Source organism: Halichoerus grypus, chromosome 9 (genome assembly GCF_964656455.1).
Source record: "Halichoerus grypus chromosome 9, mHalGry1.hap1.1, whole genome shotgun sequence".
Taxonomy (NCBI): domain Eukaryota; kingdom Metazoa; phylum Chordata; class Mammalia; order Carnivora; family Phocidae; genus Halichoerus; species Halichoerus grypus.
The window spans coordinates 34975753-34995559 of record NC_135720.1 but is presented as its reverse complement, the minus strand read 5'-3'; the positions used below and the strand labels follow the sequence as shown (position 1 = coordinate 34995559).

At 34.1% G+C, this 19807-nt stretch overlaps 1 protein-coding gene across 10 annotated transcripts in view; it reads right to left on the bottom strand.

Moving 5' to 3' along the window:
* The window catches only part of PTPRK (protein tyrosine phosphatase receptor type K), a 550719-nt gene that overhangs the window by 400601 nt on the left and 130311 nt on the right, over positions 1 to 19807 (bottom strand). For all 10 annotated transcript variants that reach the window (XM_078054760.1, XM_078054756.1, XM_036105511.2 and 7 more), the window contains exon 2: positions 18759 to 18881. In XM_078054760.1, the coding sequence (XP_077910886.1) occupies positions 18759 to 18881 (123 nt within the window). The remainder of the gene's footprint in view (positions 1 to 18758; positions 18882 to 19807) is intronic.

Genomic DNA, 19807 nt, shown 5'->3' with positions numbered 1-19807 from the left:
TCACTGCTGTGACCATGTAATTCACTCCCATTCTTTGAAATATTGACTAGTAAGATGACATGGAATAATTAAAGATACAAGGTCCAATCCATTTACATTACCAACACAATACACTTGTTACTTGTTGGCTTATTAAGATCTACTTTCACTGTTTTCAATGTTCACAACCATATATTATTTTGCTCCTTACAAGTACCCTCTGGGAAGGAAAGGCAACTAGTAATTTCTTGATTTTATCTTCAAAAAGAGAACCATTTTCCAAATTATGTGGCTGTATATCCAAGTCGTAAGTGTTAGAATCTAGGGCCTGAGTCTTCCAAAACAATCTCTTGGTAAAATACGCTTCAAGCACTTCCTTTTCTTCATAAGGCATTGGGTATATCTTCCCCAAATATTAAATCCTTTCCAGGCTGTAGATACTCTCAAACTCTTGGAAAATGCTTATGAAGTCATACGTTCTCTAACACTAGTTGGCTAGATCAGGGAGAAAAAGCTTTGGAATTCCAGGGTATTCACTTCATAGAGTGGAGAGAAAATTCCCAGTGATTATTTTGTCATGTAATATTTGCTAGCTAATATTTTGTTGCCTAATGAGGTTTTTGTGCTTGTTTATTTTGTTTGATTATACTTACAGCTTTTCCCGAAATAATCAACAGTGAGTTGCAGGAAATGGAGAATACATGAAGCTCAAAATAATTTATCTAAGCTTTCCAATGGACAATAGGTAAGTGCATGGAAGACAAAGTAGGAAAGCTATGTCCTAACTCCTGTTCATCCTGGACGTAAATCCCTGCAAATGGGACTTCAATCCCAACACTGTGTGGCAAGAAGAGTATTAAAAAAAAAATGGGTTAATCTAGTAATAGAAAAACCTACAAATATTATATTCTTGGGAGCGAAAATATTCAGAGAAAAATCCTTTAAACTCTGGTTATGACTCTCTTTGAAGTAATGGAGATGAAATTAAAAGGATATAAGAGAGGACTCTGTAGAAACACATGATCTTTGAGTCAGTATAAGACACCAGACCAGGAGGTGAACAAAGTATAAATTTTGTTCTCCATTGTGAACTCAACCTTCGCCTAAGGACTGTGCCTTAGAGAACTCTCCAATTCTGGACTCTAAAGAATTCTGTACTATTCTGTGTGATTTATCTAATATTCAGTGCCTAATATTTTCCTGGAAAATCACATACACACCTACACACAGATAGATACAAACACACACATATACAATATTACAATTCTCAAGGGTTCAAAAACCTCTAAAAACTCATTAATATAATATGTAGATGAGATATATAAAGGGTAGAGAGAATTGAACTTACCCTTTTCTCACTCTTCTCTCACTTTTAAAGAGGAAATGAAGGCAAAAGAACGAGAAATCACAACTAGTAACCTGGCTATACCTTTAGTCTGTGATAAAAGGTTAAAAAATTTCCCAAATATGTAGATGCCATATGAGTACTTATACAAGTTCTATGAAACCAGAATCAGTTTGCATGATAGAAACTTCAGACTTAAAAATAATAATAGGCCATATCAGACAGATTCAGATTCAATTTTTCAATCTAGGTATTTGCTGGTGCTTGCTTGAAGATACTTATATAGTAATAGACACTCAGTTTTTGTAGCATGAGATACTTTTAACAATTTTTCCAGTTTCTCCATGTTTCTCCATGTTTCTCCATGTTTCAAACGTTGTTGCATGTCTTTTTCCTATGTTTTTATGTCATTATAGGCTGCAGCTGCTTTCAACATTAAATAAAATAAATAAAATCCAAATTAAAATAATGTCCTTCATTTTTAATTTTAATTAAAATTGAAATAATAATGATCTCAAAGCAATTCAGTAAGCCAAATAAAAAAATAATGTGTAAAAAGTCTTAAAGAGCTGAGAAATAATAAACCTTTTTCCGAATTATTTCCATGTCTTAAATATCCTATCTTTGTTAAGAAAAATATTTGAAAAGTTCAAGTTGACCTACAATACTGTTCTATGGAAATCATTTTCAGACATCATTATGTGTCATAGTGCAAAGCACCTGCATTCAGTGAACAGTTATGTAGGAAAGGTAATTTTCTGAATTAGACATAAAATAATTCCTAATGAGCTGCTGAAAAATCGTAATTGGGAAATGCATTTATTTCTTGCTAAAAAAAAGTAAGTGAAAGGAATTCAAATCAATTTCTTACAGATTAATGAGATTATTAACCAGCCATGTCACCTTGGGCCAGTGGGAAGAAGAGAAATAATATTTATTCAGCATCAACTACATATAAATACTAGCAGATACCACACAAACGTTTCCTTTCCTGGTACAACAAAATTAAGACCAAGATCTTATTATTTCTAATGTACTGATGGGAAAATGGAAGCTCAGAAAGATTATTACGTCATAACCAAATAGCAAGCAATAGAACCTGGACTTGAATTCAGGTTACTCTGGTTCCTGTGTCAGTTTACCTACATTTACTTTTACATTATTTGTAAAATGAAAGGTTAAATTAGAGATAATCTCAAAGGTCTCTTTTAGATATAATGGAAACTCATTTTGATAATGTTAAGGGTATTGTTCTGGTGCTACCACCCAAAGAGTTTATAGGAACTTCATGTGTCAAAATACAAGGAAAACTGAACACAAAGGAACATGTCTTCTATTATGGTATCCCATTTTTATAGTATAACCACATATAGCCAAGTGTCCATAAAAAAAGGGGTAGTACATATTTAAAAGCAGCATAAAGGAAATCTACCTAAAAATTATAAATTGCTTTTTTTGACAACCTATGTCTCTTTATTCATTCCACTGGAATGATTTCTTGGGGCCTGCAGGCGTCTACTTTCTAAACACAGATATAGAACATTTAAAATTCCAAATACCTTTTGGACCACTGCAATTAGTATAGTAAAAAATTGCTCAGCCCACATAAATCAGAGAATTAACATGAAAGCTTGTCCTATTTTTTTAAAACAGAGTCCAGTACAAAGGGTTTCCATAAACATTGTGACCAGAGAAACCTGGACTTAGGGTAAGGAATGTGACATATAATAGCAATAGTCAGCTCTTCCCACTGGCTTATTGTCTTCACTGATTTTAGTTTTGAGTGAAAGAGAACAGAAGAAATAGTCACCTCTACCAAGCTAAGAAGACTCCTGTTTCTTGATTTCACTGGTAACGAATCTACCTGAATAATCCAGTTTAAAAAAAAACCTAAATCAGTTTCTGTCACATAAAGCAAGATTTCATGGTCACAATTACACTCTTAATAGCCAAGTTAAACTATAAAGCATAAGATGAACTATCATCTCCCACTATTGCTACAAAAATCTAAAATTCCAAAGATTCCACATAACACACAGAAAAAGCATAAACAAGAACAATGAAATATTATTATAGTGTTAACCATTAGAAAATGTTTAGTAAGAAAGGTGATAAGAAAAGCACCAGAAATCATTTCTACATATAGAAAGAGGAGGAAATACAACAAGGTTGGAATTAAACTCAACCCAACCCATGGGATGGGTAACTAGACCCATCCCATTTCTCCTCATGGAAATGCTTCAAAGGGCCAATTTAGAAACAGCAGAATACATTAACAATAGTTAATTCAAATCATTTCATAAAACATCCCTTTTTTTTCTTTTTCATCAATATTATCATTCCTTCCATTTCTTCATTGAAAAATAATTTGAATTTCAAGGTAATTAATAGATGCTCTCAAGAAAACAAGTTGAGAAAAATCTCATTTATATTTTTAAAAGATTTTGAGTCGTTCTGTGTTGATGGCAGCGTTCTTAACATAAACATACCTTGTCATGTGACATACTCATTCATGATTGGTTACTTCTCTTGTAGTCAAAAAGCTAGGGAAAGTATTTGCTTTTTATATTCTCAACTGTATTTTTGCTCTAACTGGACTTCTTAGGAGCATTTTATATTTCTTTTGAATTATATTAAACACATAGAAACCGATCACTTTTATCTCTATTATTAGCTGTATGCATATTATAGTACCATGTAAGTTCACCTAAATTGACAAGCATTCCAGGATTTCAGTTTAGAGTAATTCAAACATAAAAACAAAGTAAAAACAAGCATTCTTGGGGAAGAAAAGATTTTGAGTCATTCACCAATTATTTATTGCAGGTCCAAGTGCCAAACACAGTGCTAAACTATACAAAAGTGAATCATGGTATTGTTTCACCTTATCCTTAATTTTAAGTGTCAGTCTCTTAATTCTATTTTCAAGAACTATATGATTTTATTAACACTAGCATATATCCTTTAGCATTGTTTTAGATATCATTGTTTTAAGCCACAAAACTGATGAGTCAAAATCAATAGTAGGATTACATTCAAAAGTCTTTTACAGTTTAAACAAATTTTTATTTTCCTTTTATTTTAATTTTTTAAAGATTTTATTTATTTATTTGAGAGAGAGAGTGAGCGGGAGAGAGAGCACATGAGCAGGGGCAGAGGGAGAGGGAGAAGCAGACTCCCCACCGAGCAGAGAGACCGATGCAGGGCTCAACCCCAGGACCCTAGGATCATGACTTGAGACAAAGGCAGTTGCTTAACTGACTGAGCCACCCAGGCACCCCAAATTTTTATTTTCTATGTAACTCAGTTATTTTTGAGCCCCATACAGAGCAAACAACAGAACCCTGAGACAAATTAAATATTAAAATTCTATCTACAATTAATACTGAATTTATTTCTTAAACATTTCAGAGAAGGATTATCTACTTGTTGCGTAACTACTAATTTAGGGAGCACATTCATATCCTAATAGGCCGGTTCATTACCAACAATTAGATCAAGAATTTCAAATTAACTTTTTCCTTTTTTAAAACTTACCCCTTTCTCACTGAATAACTTTGGTGTCTGGTGAACTTCTAATTGATGCATTCCATACATAGGTATGTCCCACAAAATGTTTCCCTTGTTAGTATTTTTATCAACACAATGATTCTGGGCTAATACCCAACTTAATAGAGATATCTCTCAATACACAGATTTTTGGCCAACATTTTTTTTCTGAGAAAATATTTTTATTTATTACTCAAAAATTCTATATAGCAAATGAATTAAACTATGCAAAGAAAAAACCATGAATTACATTCAAATACAGTTAGTAAAACATCAAAATTATATATAAGTATTTGGAAAGCTCAGAGTAACTATGAGTGGCAGATATAATGAAAATACAGTAATGTATTCCCTTTGAAGTAAATATAATAAATTTAATTATTTTGATCATATTAATTGTTTGGATCACAAAACAATGTTTTAAGCATTAACTTTAGCACCTACTTTGAAAATCTATTCTGTATGCTGTGTTTTAGTTACTTTTTAATTAACTGGTCAGGCATTTTGGTTAGCAGTCTCACACATAACAATTTTTCCCATTTAAAATAATAAGAAATTGACTCCTTGTTAGCGCTTTCACACAGAATATGTGATTTTCAGAAAAAGACTTTTATATTAAGTGGGAGAAGCTTATAACTAATGACGACTTATTATGTGCCAGGGAAAAAGGCAGTTATTTTGTCTTTAAGAAAAAAAAATATGATTGTTTCGGAATACGAAGAAAAATAGTCAAAAGCACAACTTCAATGGCTGTAATAAATTGTAACAAGTGTGCAGAGAGAAATTTATTTATCCTCGAGTATAATACTTACAAGTAATGAGTGCTGAAAAGAAGCAGTGAACTGTGTTAACACTTTTGTCAGAGTTGACAAAGTTTTGATAGGCTTTTTTTATAACATTTTTTAAAGCTTTTCATGCCAAATATTACATTAATGCCAGACTGGAATTATGTTTTCTGTTGAAATAATGAATTGATCTTAGTAATCCCAATCTCCTCTGAATAAGAGGCTGTAAAAAATATTCTTAAGTTTCTGTTTGAGCAGAGATTCTGTAACTCTCTAGAACAACTTTTTGTGTATTATGTTGATTTTATTATGGTTTTGATTATTAAGAACAAACACAACTTCATTACTTCTAAAATTAAGTTTTCTTATAACTGTGTTATCATCTGCTATTTTATTTTTAAATACTAAATATTAATACAATTAATATATTAATGCAGTTACTCTTATAATAAATATTAATATCAATAATATCAATACAGTGATAGTATTCCTTGTCCTCAAGTACATATGCTACTACCTTAGTCAAGTGACCAATCTCCTGCAGTAACTTTAGATTTTGCCTGCTAAAATCCTAAATTCAGAAAAATTAAAATGTCAAGAAGTCTTCTCTCACAAACTGTGGAACTTCCTCTAGAGCTTTGGACAACCATAAAGATATGGTCCTTTACCAGATAAGACCAGGGAAATCAAAACTCATTAAGTTTGTTTGGTATGCTCTACATATTTTAACTAGCTCAACATCACTGTAAGGGTTACATAGGAAGAGCTTCGAATCAGGAAAGGTCAACATTCTATACATTTTCTTCAGGTAAATGTTATTAAAATAAAATATGTGCCCAAGAAAATACAATTTATAGGAAGAACCTGAGATCTGTTACTACCCTCACTGTCCATATATCCTTACCCTCAAGCAAAACAACAACCAAATCCTTATGAAATCGTTAAGTCCAGTACCCCAGTGGAGAACTGTTCTCTTCTCCACTCAGGTACTATTGGTTACTGTAATAAATTCATCACAGCCATTCAGTCTTACTAGCAAGTGGTTTCTGCTTTCTTCCCATACTTTGCCTGAAGGCTCTGCTAAAAGCTACAGGCTCTAGAAATTGGGTCCTCAACTAATGGCCTCATTGGAATGAAAGGACTAAGGTAGATTCTTCTATAATCACTTCAAGGACTAGCCTCATGGGTAAAGGCTTCAGTGCTGACCAGACCATACCAGGACACAGAGCCAGAATTTCCAGGAATAATGACTTCCTGAAACAGACTATAACCCTGAAATTTGAGAGACAATGAATTAGTTAAGCATAACTTAATGAATCAACGAGGGAAATCTAACTGGAATTACTTATTGGAAGATTATTGGCGTATTTTTAATGGTCTTGATCTCTAACCCATATTTTCATAAAACCTGATATGGTATGTTGTTCCCACTGACCATTCATATATTCAGGAATACTTTCTTTATCTAAGTTTCTTTATTGTTTCATGGCAAAGTGATTAACATGGTAAATACAAGAAGAATAGGCTCTTCCTTTTTACTGGAATGTAGTCTGACAAATCGACTGTGTAACCAAAATGTTTAAAGTTTATGGGCTGTTATATTTAAGAATAATGTTTATTAAAACATACATAATAAGCCCCCCAAAGTGACAATATGTGGAACCAACGCCTAACAAAACCTTCCCAGTAATCAGGTGTATTACTTGGTCTAAGTTTATGGGTTCTCTGCTTGAAAAAAAGATCAATTTCTGACAGGCTAGGAATCCCAGCTGATATGAGAGACATAGAAATTCATCCACATTTACAGGTACTTCAGGTGATACCTAGTGGAGATGAATAACTTGAGTTTGGTTTCTTAGTTTCTGGATAGAAGAGTAAATAAGGGCAATTTTTTAAAAACTTCCAAGTGACAGAAGTTATTAAAAATACAATCCTAGATTTCTAATAACATCCCCAAACAGAAGTTAATTTTCTGCCTCAACTGGTCATTTAACATTCCATGGCACTAGATATTAGATATTTTGATCTTACTACAAAATTTATATTTGTTGGGCGCCTGGGTGGCTCAGTTGGTTAAGCGACTGCCTTCGGCTCAGGTCATGATCCTGGAGTCCCTGGATCGAGTCCCGCATCGGGCTCCCTGCTCGGCAGGGAGTCTGCTTCTCCCTCTGACCCTCCTGACCCTCCCCCCTCTCATGTGCTCTCTCTCTCAGTCTCTCTCAAATAAATAAATAAAATCTTTAAAAAAAAAAAATTATATTTGTTAATAAACACTTCTTGTTGTACCTATGTAAATGAATCCACCAAAAAAGGAAGAGGAAGAGGAAGGAGGAGGAGGAAGAGGAAGCGGAGGAGGAGGAGAAGAAAGGAAAGAAAAATCATCTTTTCTGTTGTTCTTTTTCACAAGAATTTATCATTGGAGAGTATTTATGATCATAAGAGGAAAAGAGAGGGAGAAAAAGTACAAACCTTGGAAGTAGGCAAAAAAATAACTGCTTATCCTTCACTCTAAGAGCACGTACCTTTGTCTGAGTCTACTATTCACTACTGATTAAGATAATTTATAAATCTGTAAGAGATGTTAATTTGTAGAAAGTTCATAGTAATACAAATGATACTTATCTAGTAGAGAAGCAAAGACTTCTGTTTATAGTAAAGATAACCTTCAGGGTTTCAGATTTATTGCCCTGTTGGACATTAATCTATTTAGTATAAAACTAGGAGTCTTATCCTAGCATTCTTTCTTTCAGTGAATTATAAATGCTTCCCTTGTTTCTATAGCCTTTTGAACCAGTTATACTATACTGCTGGTTCCCTCATTAATAAATTAAATATATCTTTAGCATGCATTCATCCAGTGTATGTAACACTTGACTCATTTTTAGGTTTTGAGTTTTTTATAAAGTATATTACCTTATTTCTTCTACGTCATAAAAGTCAAGGGCAAAACAGGAGACAATTAAAAAAAACTCTCAATAGTAACATTTGCACGTGAGAAAGCTAAAATAAATTTACTGAGGGCATGAAAATTTCCCACTTCTCAAGTTACAGATCCAGTAAATGCTTTGAAATCAAGGAAAAACCGACACTAGGCTGACAACGCGTTAGAAAATGTCATGCTGCTCTAATAAATGCTTTATTCAACCACTCTTCTAAATTCCACAGCTTCAAAATTCTACTACCTACATATCCATCTTACTGTATCTACATTGAATAGTTCTGTTCAGGCGCTATTGTTTACCTATGTAATATCCACCCCGTTCTTATCCCATTACAATCTGGCCAGCCATGTGCCTCAGGGGAAGTTGGCACTGACTTCAGCCTCATCTCCAACTGGGGGAGGAGGATGGGTCTGGAAGTATAAGCCAATCATGCCTTATTGTCCCCATCACTCATTGCTTTAGGCATGGATATGTGACATAATTTTGACCAATTAGACAAAAAGATAAATCTATTGATGGGCACCTCAGAAAAGTTCTTTATGTTTATCAAAAAAACAGACATAATGAAGAGACAACCTGTTTTTCTTCATTTCTGAAGTTAATACCTAAAATAGTTGCAGATCTGACACCCATGAGGGGAGCTAGCCTGAAGTAAAAAGATGACCTATCAAAATGGAGGAGCAGATAGACAAATCCAACAAAGCCAATCCTGGACCTTTTGTTATGTGAAAGCACCTTTCCTTATTGTTTAGAGACATTTTAAGTTGGGCTCTTCATTACTTGGAGCTGGAGAAAGCATAAGAGATAAACTTTGACCATACTTCCAAGTCAGCCCTGCAGCTGACTGCAGTCTCTAAAGAAGGATCTCTACTTATACTTGTTTATATAGACTTCAAAAGTTGGATCTTTTCCTCCTTTGTTTCTACATACTTGGATTCCTAACCTTGACTTTTCCAAGGCATGAAACCTCCGGCAATTTACTTCACCTCTCTGAACCTCATTTCCTTCATCTATAGAGTGAGGTTAATACATACCTCAAAGGGCTTTTATAAAAATTAAGTGAATTTTTATTGATGGCTCAGTCAGTTGAGCATCTGCCTTTGGCTCAGGTCATGATCTCAGGGTCCTGGGATAGAGCCCCGTGTGGGGCTCCCAGTTCAGTGGGGAATCTGTTTTTCCCTCTGCCTTTCCACAACCCCCACCCCCAGCTCACTCTCTCTCTCTCTCAAATAAATAAAATCTTAAAAAAATAATAAAAAGTAAATAAAATAAAATAAAACAAAATAAATAAAAATTAAGTGAAATGCCGATTTAAAAAAATGCCTGAGATTAGATAAAAGTGGTCAGGAAAGCATCTAACCTGGCTTGGATAAAAATCATACACTCAAAACGTAACTTTTGAATAGCCAAATGGACATACCACTTTCCTACTTAATTCACCAACTATCTAACAACAGGGGTAAAGGAGAAGGTACAGAAATATATGAAATGAAATTTGTAGAACTGTTCTATTTAATTTTATTCTCATCAACTGCAAGAAGTACGTTGGCCTCTCTCTCTCTAATCTATGTCTCTAGGTGAAGAGTTCATGACGCTGTTGGCATTTATAAGTTGTCATGCACTCCAAGTATAGAAAACATTCATTTTTTGTTGAGAGATATTTCCCAATCAATAACTTGCTCCTCGAGGGAGGGGGAAGATGTCTGTACAACATACCGTGGTACTCTCCGCAGAAATTAGATTTGAAAACTGACAACCTTCCAAGATTTAAAAAGCATCTTTTTATGTAATGACAAGTCCATAAGCACAGCTCTACATTTTTTACAATATCAACTATAAGATAAGCAACATCACATATTTTTTTAAATAATCTCTAATTTAATCACTTATCTTTTGGTTTTTTGTATATTTTTCTTTTTTGGCATTCTTCTTGTGTTTGAAAGATAATAAGCCTTTAATCTGAGACTAAGAGAATTTCTTAGCCACCATGAGGTAAGGTAGCTTCTGGAGAGGAAAAGTATAAGGTCATCATGACACTTTCGATCACACTCCCCCCAAGGAAAAGTAATTTTGTTTCTTTCGACTATGTATTAATTTTAAGGTACACCTTAAAGACCTGTATAGTCTTTGAAATTACTCTGTATTCTTATCCTAATTCATTTAAGAGGCTGCAAGTTCTCTAGCCCTGACACCAGCATTAATTTTTTTCTTTCTTTTCTTTCTTTTTTTTTTTTTTTTAATACTAGCCTGTTTTTTTCCACTGAGATATATTGGGACCTATCTAACTTAGATACATTATGTACCTGAAATATCAGGAAAATATTCCTGTCTCAGCATGCCATTTCTGTCCACAGTAATTTAGACATTCTTCATGCTGCATTTATGTCCACAAGGGTAATAGTCCTTACATTAAAAACCAGCCTTCAAGAAGCGTTTCACCCTTCATGAAGTCCATTACCACCTTTCTCTCTCTGACCCTGAACTGCCTCCAACTCCCACTGTTTTTAATAAGCAACTCAAATGTGGTAAACTATCTTCTCTGTGCTGAGGGCAAAAGCACCAACAGATACATGATAACATGGTTTGGAAAAACACACTGAAATAAGCCCATAATTCTAGTCCTAAAATACCCCACTGCAAACAAAGTCTTAAAATTATTTTCAAACCCTAAACTTTAGTCTGATTCCTGTAGTCCATGAATTTTTCTTCTGCCATATGTGCTCTAATGACACAGCAGATAATAAATGTGTTTCCAAAGGTCTGCTTAGACAGATATGCAGCAAGTGTTCATCAACTAACTAAAAATAACATACAGGTAAATCAAAGAGAGGACAAAGTATCTCCCTACGGGTTAAGAGTCTCATGTAGGAAACCCTAAAGCTCAGCCACAATTCTGAACAAGTCTCAGAGTCCATTTCATGCAAAGATTAAGAGAGAATCATTTACAGCTTTTAAATTTTGGAAATGGTATTTTAAATGAAATAGTAAAAAATCAAAACCAATACCCCATCACAGAGTGGATTTAACTGTCCATGAGCAACTCAAGGAAACGTGTCAGCTACACTACAATTACAAAACAGGATGATACTGTGGCAAGAGTAATTTTGATATTAGACAGATGAACCTAAGTTCAAATCCCATCCCTGGGGGGGGGCGGGGGGGGGGGCTTTAAGCAAGTTATGCACTCTACTAATCTCTAAAATGTCACTAATTTGTAGGGCTCATGTGAGGATTAAGAAAATATATCATGTCCCTGGTATAGTAAAACCCAGTAAGCCACCAATAAGCCGTAGCTAATGGTAGTAAGTACCTTCATCTCTGCACATTTCATGTTGAATGTGCACCAAACCATTGTTTTCAAAGTGTCCCTTGGAGACTTCTATCTCTGTGTTTTCACAGAAGCTATCTGGATGGAGCTGGGGTAGTGGAGAAAAAGGGGGTAGGGGTAGGGATGTAGGGAGTACAAAGCAACAGGTTCTAGGACCATTAGCTCCCTGTGGCTGATTTTACATACGTGAGTATTGGGAAATATTATTTTCATAAAAAGAATTCTATTATTTAAAAGAAAACCTCAAAATCATTGAATGATGCATGGCCTTACAGTTTAAAACTTGTAAAGTTTTCAGGCTCTGTCACCTTCTTAGAATCTAATGCCTACATCCACTACTTAGAAGTTTTCCCATCTGTGTTAATGAACTGATGTGAAGCTATTCTCTTACTCTTCCCCTCTCTCTCCTCGTCTCCCTGTCCTTCGTCTACCACCCATCTCTCAATTCTCCTTAAGACAACTGTATAGGTACACACACACACACACACACACACACACACACACACACACACACACGTTATCTTTAGTCATATTAATAGACAATGATAACTAGACTACAAAAAAATAAACCAACATTTTGGCCTGATTTGCTCTATCCTCTAACACAAACAAAACCAGCCACAATACTGAAACTTAGTATCTCTATTTACCAACACTATGTACCGCTTTATTCTACCATCTCTGCCATGTTTTGACTCTGGTAAATTTGCTGTCAAATAATTCTGTTCATTCAGATGTATGAGATTTTTGGCGGCTATGGACCTTCGTAGAAACATGTGTCTTATTATCAATTGTCCATAATAGAGTAATGAAAAGATTAGGCAAGGTAATCCACTCATTTTAATGAGTGATTAAGGTTCCCAGAGAGACAGACTTATAGGTTAGAAATGGTAAGTCAATGCAAAAACTCCCTTGAAATTTCTCCTGAGGTATATCAAAATGTGATATACTGCATACATAATAACACTGTTTAGTAAATTATATTCTTATAAAACCAAGACACTATCGGGGTGCCTGGGTGGCTCAGTCAGTTAAGTGTCTGCCTTTAGCTCAGGTCATGATCTCAGGGTCCTGGGATCAAGCCCCATATAGGGCTCCCTGCTCAGCTGGGAACCTGCTTCTCCCTCTTCCTCTGCCCCTCTCCCCTGCTCGTGCTCTCTCTCTCTCTCTCAAATAAATAAATAAAATATTTTAAAATAATAAAATAAAATAAATAAATAAAATGAAGACACTATCATCTTAGCATAGAAAACTTAGCTGGAATTGTATAACCTATAAAATGTTATCGTATGAATCAAACTGTGGAACCCAATGTTTTATTTGACTTTTAAACATCACACTATCAGAAGAAAGCCAGGCACAAAATCATGTGTCCCATGCACACTCCCTACTGAATACACAAACACACTTAGTCCCTCCAAATAAATATTTGAAGAAGGCAACCTTTATTTTAACAACCCGGCTAATAATTCATGTTTAAACTCTGAGATGAAAAAAAAAAAAAAAAGGATACACAGTTCTAAATGTAATAAATTAATATAAAGATACGTTTCTTAACAGCATTGTTCATTCCTCATCCTTCTCTATGTAATGCTATTTGTTCTCTATGTTTTAGTTTGGGGGCTTGACGAGGACCAGAATTGAGATCTAGTAGGTTCTTAACTATTGAATACAAAACCTCACTAGGTTTTATAACAAAGGAGGAATGGTTTCTTACTTCAATCTTCAGATTAATTTAATGACAGAGGGCTTTATCTTTTACTGTATACATAGCATGTATGCATTTTATGAAAGGAAGTCTGTAGAGTGATTTACATTATTATTAGTGAAAAGTACCAGCCTGAAGGTGGAATACAATGTAGTCATAATTTTAAATACTATCAAATGGGTACTCTAGAGACTCTAAACTAAAATTCAATTAGTCATTTTACAAAAAGCTGTTAAATAAAAAAAACAGTTATAATTATAGTACATGACAAATGTATTGAGATCTCAATCATGATCCCCAATCTCAGATCTAGGACAGAACGTATAGTAAAATGGTCAAATGAGTTTGTTTCATGAGGTCATAAGCATAAAAGAATATCTGACAAACAAGGTCACAGACACAGATGTATTTGAGATCAAAGAATAATTTCTAGTTCCATATTAGATTGAGATTAATTTGACTTGCAAAAGACAAAAGAGAGAGAGAGAAAACCTAAAGGGAGTTCCTTCTTGGTAGTATTAACAACATTTAAAATTATATTTGAAATAAATAAGTAAAATCATTTATAAAGGCAAAAGCCAAATATTAATAATTATGTGTTAAAATCTGAACTGAATATAATGTTCCAGAAATGGGGTATTTGTTCTATTCAATTAAATTTTTAGCAAGAGAAAGAAAAACCTTTTTTGTTTCATCCTTGACCAAAGTATTTAAAAAAAAAATTATATAAGTTGACATTTTTGCCTAAATAAAATGAAATAGTGTCTTGGGAAATCGAAGAAGAAAAATACAGCTTATGCTCATGAAGAACTTAGAGTTTAGAGGAGAGAATGACATATACAATGATACTATAACAGCTCAATTGAAATATGTACAAACTACAGTGGAAAACATTCAGAAATGAGGACAGAAGAAATATGAGAGTTCCAAGCCCATCAGAAAAATCTTTCTAACATAGATGGAACTTGAATAGACACAGTAAGAATGTGTAAGAGTTTGTGAGTGGATAAGTGGACAGAGAATTGTCTAAGCAAAGGGAAGAGAACATACAAAGGCTCAGAGATGCTCAGAGACCATAGTATTTTTGAATGTCGGGGCATGGATCCAGAATGATGGAAAAGAGTTTGAGTCCATTTGAGATGGCCTATGATACATCTTTTATTTTAATCGGTAACATTTTTTATTATTTGTTTAGTTTTCCCATAGCATCTCTGTGAGCACTGGCTTTATTTTGCTTTATTTTCTGCCACTTTTCATTAATAAATAAGATATATAGAGAGAGAAAAGTACCAAGCGCACAATGATATAGCTCAGTGATTTCTCAGTTCAGGCACACCCATGAAAACACCATCCAGACAGGAAATACAGTACTACACAACCAGAAGCCCTCCAGGCTATCTTCCAAGCACTAATGATCTCTCATCCCTGGCAGCCCCTCCTGCAAGCAATACCCTGACTTCTAACATCACCAACAGTTTTACCTGGCTTTGAAATTTACGTAAATGAAATAGGGTACATATTCTTTTATGTCCACTTTCTTTCCCTCAAGGTGATGTTTGTGAAATTCATCCGCATCACATATGGCAATAGATCATTCGTGTACATTGTTGTGTACTATTCCCTTATATGAATGCACCACCATAAATGCAAATTTATCCACTGCACTGTTAACAGATATCCTTGCACTGTTTTCAGTTCGAGCCTATTATGAGCACTGGTGCATTCCTGCACATGTCATTTGGAGAACATATGTACTCAGTTCTAAGGGGTTTATACCCAAGAATGGATTTACTGGGTCATTAGGTTATACAAAGTGCTTGTAAGGATTTATAGTCTGACCAGTAGTGTCTGAGAGTTTTACTTGCTCTATACTCTTACAAAACCTGAAATTTTGATTTTCATCTTTCTGCTGAGTGTGTAGTTGTTTCTCATTGTGATTTTAGTTCACATATCCTTAGTGACTGAGTTGGGGAGGTGCTCCTATTTTCCTATGATTTTTGGCCATTATCCTAATACTAAATGGCCTAAATTAATTCTTTTGCATGCTATTTTTAATGCACCTAGCAGGCCTTTCAGTCACCATCATTGTCACTTGACAAAGGGAGTGTGGGGGTTAGGAAATGCTGAAGAGCATTTTAAACAATTATTGACAGCAATATATCTTCAAGAAATAATTTTCTTCCTTCCTCTTGTTTTCTACCCATCTGCATTCTTCTACTATCCTAGTCTATTTGTCCACCCTATCTGTCTTCTTCCCTTCTATATTTCCAGTCCAAAATGGTCAATAAATAGAAGGCAATTAACAATGTACAAGTCCTGTCTAGAGAGTTCAATAGATCAATAACAAGTTTACATTTGAGACCTAGCCTTCTTACTTTAGGGTTGCCAAAGGTTTGAGGGTTCTGGTTGGTTGGTTGATTGGTTGGTTGGTTTTATAAATGAAACAAGTAAGCATGCCTGACTATTTGAAAATAAATGGATCATTCATAAAATGTAAACAGGATAAATATAAATGTCTCCTTTTTGTTATAACTCATGAACAATGTTTTAAAGAAATATCAGAAGCATTTTAAAGAAATATCAGAAGGAAAATGGAAAAAAAATGGTATCTACTGTAAAAAGAGAACAATAAAAGAAGATACACAAGGGTGCTTTCTTTCACTTTCCCTAAAGACCAAATACAAGTCACATTTGGCAAAACTAAAGTAGCCATGACCTTTTCCTTCCTCTGCATGATTAATTACATCATGTCCTATTAATTGGAAGATGTGGCTGAATTTCGAACACTTTCATTTTCTGTGCATATCATCCTGTACTGTAACCACCGATTAAGCTGTTCATCAGAGGTGAGCCAACAAGGTCATCTGAGCAGTATCTCTTCAGCTATTCATTATCCATCTTCAATGGTAATTAACAATGGTAACATTTCCATAAATCAACATCTTTCTGATTATTCTCTGATGACAAACAGTCAAAATGTGTGCATCCCAGCCCACCCCTTTTAATTTTATATATAAAAAAAAAAATTCTAAATATACCACAGAGAAAGCTCAGGTGAAATATTATAGGAGTTTCTTCAATTAAAATGTATGCAGAAAATAAGGTTATGTACCTTTGAAAGAGAAATACAAACCTATGCACAAAACTAAATGGGTCTGTTGGCAACACAGGGGGCAAACATAAGAAGCAAAGGGCGTCAGCCACCTAGTACCAATTTATTCCTCTGGCAAGAAAATACGGCTCAGTTCAGCTTCAAAGATAACCATTTGCCTACTCAGCCATGGAAGGTGACAATTTAAAACAGAAAGCAGATTTAATTCACCTTACTCTCAAAACACACATTACAAGGTGGACCAAAAAGAACTTGTCAAAGAATATAGTTACTTTATTCTTTTCCAGATCATAATTTGGAAATGTAATTTTTAGGTTTGGTTTTGTTTATTTTGTGTACTAATGGTGCACTGTTGCTTATTGTTGAGGTTTTAAGCTTTTTGGCTCTATATATCAGATTAGTTAGTAAATTCAGAAGCTTTTTGGCTCTATGTATCAGATAAGTTAGTAAATTCAGAAATGCTATTTCTTCCTTGGTTCACTTGAATTGACATTTTCATCTCCAAAGGCTAGTCTAAAATTGTCATTTCTAAAATTCACTCATTACAGGAAGGTCTTTCTGAATTTGTAGAATATTAATTATAAAGTATTTTTAAAATATCATAATAAAAGTACTGAAAACAAATTAAAACTTAAATTATTAGCAATAGGTAATCAGCTTATCAATTACATATGACTATATATAATAATTACATAATGATTATGTATTACTACATGGCATATTAATATATTATGTTGTTAAATATTATATTGTATATCATTATATATACATGACTATATGTAATATATAGTTATAAGCTGTATTTATTTCTAAATATTGGAAGTAAAATAGTTCATGCTTTTTAATATTATATTTTAGTATTCCTGTTGACATTTTCAATTTTTACAATAAGTTATTGTTAAACATACACACACACACACACACACACACACACACACAGGAGATCTATATATATCTATATGTATGTATATATACACATACATACATACAGGGTTTGGAATTAGTCCCAAACTAATATGTAGAACTGAAGGCACTTATATTTAGTCTGTAGTCTAGTAACTAATAAATGATAGCATTATAAAATGGTATGTCTATATTGCTACTGTATGTTAATGTGTTTTTCACAAGTAAGAGAAAACACAACTCAAAGTGGCTTAACCAGTAAGAAGATGTATTATATCACAAAACCAGAAATCAAAGGATATATCAAGGTCTAGATAAAGAATGAACAGGGCTCAGCGCTGTTTACCTAAAATTTACCCAGAAAAGACCTCCTTCTCCCTTTGACAATTTTGTCTCCAGGCTGCCTCTTCTCAGAGCCACTTGCATGCTTGAGAGCAGAGCAACAATGAGATAAGGCTTCTCCCCATCACGGAATATAAATCTTTCCTTTCAGTCTGATTGGACTAAACCCACGTCATTTAACTGAATAGGCACTAAGGAAGCTGATTTTACATTTTAGATTATTTTAAAATGATTTTGTTATGCTTTTATGGGTTTTTTTTTTTTTTTTTTGCTTTTGTGTCCATTTTGCGTTTTTATTAAATAGGAAGAAAAAAAAAAAAAAACCAGATGCGCCTGGGTATCTCAGTCAGTTGGGCGTCTGCCTTTGGCTCAGGTCCTGATCTTGGGGGTCCAGGGATTGAGCCCCACGTCAGGCTCCCTGCTCAGCGGGGAGCCTGTTCCTCCCTCTGCCTCTGCCTCTCTCCCCTGCTCATGCTCTCTCTCTGTCTCAAATAAATAAATTTCTTAAAAATAAAAAAAAAACCCACAAATACTTATATTTTTCCAGTCAAAGATAACAAAAACATAGTGAGCATTCTTGAAGAATACAGGATTATAGAAAAGTTACTGAGGGAAAGGCAAAGACAACAATAAGGCTTTTAGATGTGGTCAAGTAGCTTGCCCACAGTAGTTTACTATAACAAATGATTGTGTTACACCTAAAGTAAGAAAATGATACATATTCCAAAGCCATTCCCCCAACACTGGGTAAACAGAATGACTCACCTTGAGGCATCTCAGGTGGCAGATAATGAGGTTCTTGGGCACTAACATGTACCCATTCGAAGTCATCATATAGATCCTGGTGGTAATCACAGGCCCCTGGACCATCATCAAAAGTACAGCCACCTAAAAGAAGAAGAGAAAGGTTATTGTTACATTCTACACAGATTTGCTAAAATTGAGAATTGTGCTGGAAAAGGAAAGATTATATTGAATATGTAATCGGCACTCAATAATAATTGGTACTCCTGTTTTTTACTGTTCTCGTTAAATTTTCACATAAAATGAATTTCTATCAGTAGTTTCTGTTCGAGTAAGAAACCAGTTTGAGCCTCAGAAGGAAGGCTGAGGCACAGATTTTGAAAGATTAAAAACAGTGAAAGATACTTGTAGAGTGAAGCTTTCCTGAAATACACATACCATCTAAAATCTAAATAGATTTTAGTAACTTCAGTGTGGAGAAGGGAAAGAGTAAAAATTGTTTTTTTCATAATGCAAGTTCAAAAAGGTGAAGTTAGTATTTAAATCTTACCAAATTCCTTTCTTGAAAAGAACACTTTGAAAGAACATTTGAAATAGCAAATGAAACATATAAAGCTTTATAGGGTCTAAAAGTGTTTGAGGTCAGTGATATATTCTTCCATACTTTATTTAGATTACTTTCATACACACTTATGACTTAAAAGGAGGGAAAAAACTAAAACGTAAAACTGATCAGATTAGCCTATAATCACTCTCACCACTTCCACTTTATTTAATAACTTTTTTTTTTTTTTTAAATAAATGGAGGTAGCCTTTCCCCTTTATATCAGTCATTTTTCTTGGTTTTTTTTCCAGGGGTAACTTTATGGCAGAAGTAGAATGATTACTTTTGCTTCTCAACCTACATATCCAGGAACACAAAACTCAACATACTTAGTTTATTCAGTTCATGAAAATAAGAACAGGCCTGTATGTGTAATCTTGAAAGAAAATGGATTAGAACTAATGAAAATTCAGCAGCGGGTTTAATGAGAAAAACCAATAACCTGTCTCCTTTCAAGTAAGTTATT